Raw genomic sequence first — 5,952 nt, 5'->3', positions numbered from 1 at the left:
ATGGACTGTTTCCTCAATATAACTGTAGGAGTGGCGCATTAGTTTTGGACGTTTTAATGATTTTTGGACAACAATAACGAGCGACTACCGAAGGTCTCTATAGCGAACACACAGAGCAAGCTCGGGGCCAATTAACAAATTAACAAGCAAACAAACAAACCAAGGTCATTGAAACCGTGGCATGTCGCCAAGTGCTGGCGTAGTGTTGTGATAGATTAGCTTGAGACGATATTTCGTAAAGTTTTGCAATGTCAAATCTATAGCGCCGTTTTGGTTAAAGTCCCCCCAATTTGTTTTAAAGGTATTTTCCAGTTGTGCACAATTCTGGGAACCCCCGAGGGTTATGTGTGTGTGTGTATATATATATATATATATATATATATATATATATATATATATATTAACATTTGCAGAAAGATTCGCTTTAGATGACACTTCATGTCTTCACGGTTGAAGGCAACAATTTATTCTACATTTCACTGGGAATATGAAGCTAAAATGAAATAAACGCATAATAAATGGCATTGAAGAGTGTATACATTTGTTTGTTTTCAAGGCAGTTTTTCATTGGAGTTGATGGGTGTTAGTTTGTATTAAGTGATTATGAGATGTGGAGAATTTGACATCATGTCCTTTCAGTTTATGTAGAATTATTATGTCATGTGGCAACCTATTAGGTTATGTAGTTTGGTTACAAGTACAGGCAAATACACATATTTTGTAAATGTACATATACTGCGATAGGTTCAAAGTCAGGTGCAAGTAAATACACATATCACACATTTATTCAGATCGGGTGTAAATAACATACAATTACAGTCTATTACAAAAAACAAACACAGAAACCCAAACACATTATATATCGTTATTTTCAGTTACAGTTGTAAACCGATACAAACTTTCAGACGAATATAACATCTCCCTGAAATGATATTTGTGATTACATGCTCCATCGGCTTAGCCCCTCCCTGTTTTGGTCCCTGTCGGATTCTGGTCCAGCTCTCCACTTTCTGATTACTGATTGGACAGGGTTTTGACACTAATAGTGACTTCACGAAAAACAAAAGACAGCATCAAAGATAAAGAAACAAGCCGGGCTCAGTGATGTGACACAGAGCAGTTCTGCACTCCACGGGCATCCTGCTGTAGCTGCTGGTTCAAGAAACAATAGGCACCAACCCCGAGGAGGACAGAGGAAAGCGACGGTCTGAAGATGCCTAGAGGATTTTTAGTCAAAAGGAGCAAACGGACATCTCTTTCATCGTACAGGATGCGCACTGAGGACAAAGATATACCACCTAATACGGATCAGCCCTCACAAGCTCTACAAGTGCAGACCATCAAACCTGTGAAGAACATCTGTTCCCATGCGCTGGCGTTAGGAGATATTCCCAAATCTTTTCAAAGTGTTTCAGCAGAAACCGAAGAGGCAAAACTACCCGAGAGCGCAGAGAAAAGCACGGTTAAGGCAGACCTCCCTCAGACTAAGACCGGTCACCCAGAGCAAGGGTCACCGGGTCGGGCCGATGCCTCTTACAGCCCCATCAAGCCTGTGGGCACCGAACTGAAGAAAAACTTCTTTGAAAGATGTCTGAGCTCACCTGTGTCGGCGGAGTCCTTCCCGATCTCCACATCCGTGTCCCCCATAGAAAGGCTTCTCAGGCACCACTCCCACTTCTCCACTTCAGACGTCAAAATGGACACACCTGTTCACCTGTATTCGCCCCTGCCTCACGCCATGAAGCGCGCCCTGGTGGACTCCACGGAGCGCAAGAGCAAACCATCCGCTAAAAAGCCCAAAGCGATTCGAAAACTCAACTTCGAGGACGAGGTCACCACCTCTCCGGTCCTGGGGCTGAAAATAAAGAAAGAAAGTCCCGAGTCTAAGGCGGCATCCTTGTCTGGACACAGGAAACCCCTTGGTGAGTTCATTTGCCAGCTATGCAAGGAAGAGTACGCCGACCCGTTTTCCTTGGCACAGCACAAGTGCTCCAGGATCGTCCGGGTCGAGTACCGCTGTCCCGAGTGCGACAAGGTATTCAGCTGCCCGGCCAACCTCGCTTCTCACCGCAGGTGGCACAAACCCCGTCCCGCTAGCCACGGAGAAGAGCAGAGGGTCAAAAAGGCGGACTCCGAGCAGCCATCTGTGGAGGGCAAGGAGAACGCCAGTCAGATGAACGACCAGCACCAGCCTCCCCCGGACAGTCCATGTCGGGTCCAGCAGCACCACGCCCTAGAGGGGCTCCCCGGACAGGAGCCGGCGGACAGGACCCTCTCTGTGGAGCCGCAGGTGAAAGCGGTGGAGAAGCGCTTCGATCAGCACCACCCCTCCGTGGACAGCTCCCGGGCGCTGGCGTCCTCCGAGGCCACGGATGCGGCCGCCGCGCCCTACCTGGCCTCCCCCGGGGCGGGCGAGGAGGTGTTCGAGTGCCGCTACTGCCGCAAGACCTTCCGCAGGCAGGCGTACCTGAGGAAGCACCTCGCCGCCCACGAAACAGCCAGGTCCTCCTCCTACAGCCAGCTAGAGAGCGGGCAGATCACCTTCCCCTGCCAACTCTGCGGGGCGCACTTCCCTTCGGCGGAGATCAGGGACAAGCACCGGCTCTGGCATGCCGTGAGGGAGGACCTGCTGGTCGGCGCGGGCAAGACTGCCGGCGCGCTGGGGAGGCAGGAGCTCCTGCAGGGGGAGCAGCAGATATTCTCCTGCAAGCACTGCCCCTCGACTTTCTTCAGCTCGCCCGGGCTGACCAGGCATATCAACAAGTCCCACCCGACGGAAAACCGACAGGTGCTTCTGCTGCAGATGCCGGTCAGACCAGGTTGCTAACTGACCAGGGGGCCTTATGTGGACATGAGTGTTTAACAGTGTATTGAGACTGAAGAGCCCGGTTCATTGGTAAGATGCTGCTGGTTGGGACCACAGTTTGATGTGCATTAGGCTGCTCAACATCCACCTAAGTTAAGCCTCAAAGCCTGATCGAAATGATATGTATCACAATTATTTTCAATCAAACGTTATTTTAAAAATGGACTTCGCCTTAATTAGGCTTTAATCCAGTATTGTGACAAATTATAAATGCAAATACACATTAGAATATCGGTATTTTATCTGCTTTTATATATAAAAAAACATGTTATAAAGTATTGATTCTGTATAGTGTTGTCGTGGAATATTCTTTTTTCTCGTGGGTTTCTAAATAAAAATAATAATATATAGTTGATGGTAATACATGAAATTGGGTTGACCTGTTTCAAAATGACATGGCATAATTTAGAAGAAGAATAACGTGACGGGCTCTTTCCCAATGTTTGTGTATTTAAACCAAGTATACACAATACATTTAAACTGGAAACAAATATCTTGGTAACAATCACATGTAAAAACAAATCTCCAAATTATTCTGTTTCCGTTTTACAAACGTATTCATGTATCTTATATTCTGGAGCAAGATCCGAATGAAATCAGGCCAGGAAGTCTTAAAATATTCATTGTAGTTCCTATGGAAATTGAATGTTTGTTCAGTATAGTTTCAGTGTCCTAACAAATATTTTTAAAGAAGATCTATAAAGTTATTTTCATACAGAAAATAATTCCACAGATGTGCTGGTGTAAACTGTTAAAATGTATTTTATTTATGCATCAAATTTAATTTGCTCGATATTGCATACGTCATAATCCATATTCTTACCTTTCCTTTTCCATTTCCTCAGTGTATATATTTTTGATATGTTGTTGTGGGCAAAGAATGTATCTATTACTATTATCTGTACTACAATATTAATAATAAACTATTAACCAAAGGGTAATAAAGTATTTGAGGACAAATATACATATTTATATACATAATCTATTGTAATTTATCCTTTATACCACGGTGTTTTGTATTATCCAAGTGATACAAAGCTAGTCAATTGTTTCAGCAATTTACGATATTATTCTAAGATCTATAACATTTAGATCTGGTTTCACAGACCCACATTAGCACTAGGCATGGGCTACACAATGTTATTTTAGGTAGCGAAGTCATAGACAATTGTTATTTTAACATAACATTTACTGGGATCATGCAACATTGTATTCGCTTTGGAGGTCAAGATACTCCACAGATTGGGGATAAAAAAAAGTTCGGTTTTATAATGACCATCTCTTCTATTTTATTTCATTTATCTGTTCAAAAGCGGAGGAAATGGCCTGTTGTATTAGTTTGTATCATACTAAATGTTCACTTTAAGGTGGCCTGTTTTGGATGCGTTCATCATACATGTATGTATAACGTTTATTTCGAATAAATTGAAGAAATATATATACAAAAGTGTTTTTACCTTCAAACCGAAACTACCCAATCCTCGTCCATGTGCAGCATTTCAAATCAGTGACGCATCAAACTCGCACAGTTAAAACATGAATGCATTTATAACTGACAGAAATGGAGAGTGCTGGCCGGTGTTGGATCAAATGCCTGAAGAACCTGTGCCAGTGTGACACTCACGACAGTACTATCTATATAAAGAGAAGAGCCTAAACACAATTCAAAATATGACACCATGCGCATCTTGAACAACACTACAACACCCCAGCAGTAGCCTAACTCAGTCGAGCCCGGGGAGGTCAATGATATTGAAAGACTGGAGATGCTTGTATGACTTGCTCGTGTGATTTAAAATGCAGATCATTTGTACCAGTTTCTCAATGGGAAGAGGGTTCCTGGTCGCATTTGTAAACGAATCCATTTCTCAGTAAATTCTTCTTCTTAAAATCGTACTTTGCTAGCTTTCCTTTAAATATCTCGGTAATATAGGAACACCTTAATTAGCTGTAATCCTACACACTTTTGGCGACTGTCATTTTTTACATCTGTTGCTTGAAGACTCAATGTGTAAATGGGAAATTGCAGGTATAACTGACCCTGATTAGCATCGAGGCAGGACAACTAATGACACCACAGATCAGTTCATCTAGGACAGCGTTGACTCCAGGCAGGACGGGCTCTTTCCAAATGAATTTCGCAGTTAACCTAATTGATCTTTTTATTTGCTCAACTCGACATATTTAGCTTATTTGCAAAATATTTTCCAGATAATAATGTAAAATAGGGGGCAGTTGAAGAAATGGCACCATCAAGCATTTTATGGCCTGGAAAGATGTATTAAATGTGCCCACTTCCCTCAAATAATGAGGACAATTAGCAGCAATCTCAGGTGGAACAGAAGCCAGAAGAATAGGCAGCGCTCCAGGAGGCAGGACTAGTCGATCAGGGCTGGATTGACACGGCTCAGCATGCAGCCCCTAAAATTGCATCACCGGCCTGTTTAATTGCCCTCAGTGGAAGGTGACAGTGTCTGGGGGTGGTGTTAATGTGTCCCCAGCCCCAATTCATAGAGGGACAGCATTAGCACAGACTTGATGGTCAAAACGATTACATTCAACTGAGAAGTCATTACCTGCGTTCACTTACCAACCTTACATTCCAGTAGTTGGTGACCGTAATTGAAAACATGTCACCTGTCCATGGGTAATTGTAATTGACTACAGTTAAGGTTACAACTCAAACTGTAAAATGGACAGTACAGTTACATTTGTTTATGGTGAAGTCAATTGTTAAATGATAGAAAACTGCCTCAAACCTCTCGGGACCATTGCAAGCATTTGCTTTTGTGGTTTCTATCAAACTCTGTGGTTTTGTTTTTAAGCATGAATTAGGGAAACTGTATTAATATATTCATTGCCTTTAAAGTCAAAAACTGACTAGTACATCAATATTACTAAGAGAGGAATGTAATACAGCTTATGACTACCTTCTCGTGCGAAAACAACATACTTTTTAAAGTTTGTAAACAGATTCAGTTTCTTACTCACTCAAAGGTCAATGAAAGCAGATGTATTCTTTATTTGCTTTATTATCCTATCATGCAGCGTCTTCCAATGTGACAAAAAAAGCCATGGAACACAAA

General features: G+C 42.7%; 1 protein-coding gene across 1 annotated transcript; it reads left to right on the top strand.

Annotated features, from left to right (window-relative positions):
* The first annotated feature begins 1,105 nt into the window (after positions 1-1,105).
* insm2 (insulinoma-associated 2) lies at positions 1,106-4,276 on the top strand. Its single transcript, XM_066694208.1, has one exon. It carries the CDS (start codon positions 1,214-1,216, stop codon positions 2,825-2,827), a length of 1,614 nt encoding a protein of 537 aa, XP_066550305.1. The 5' UTR covers positions 1,106-1,213; the 3' UTR covers positions 2,828-4,276.
* The last annotated feature ends 1,676 nt before the right edge of the window (positions 4,277-5,952 follow it).

This window comes from Amia ocellicauda, chromosome 21, assembly GCF_036373705.1.
Source record: "Amia ocellicauda isolate fAmiCal2 chromosome 21, fAmiCal2.hap1, whole genome shotgun sequence".
In the NCBI taxonomy this organism is placed as follows: Eukaryota; Metazoa; Chordata; class Actinopteri; order Amiiformes; family Amiidae; genus Amia; species Amia ocellicauda.
Note: the sequence above shows the minus strand (reverse complement) of the source record. Positions and strands in the feature narration are given on the sequence as shown.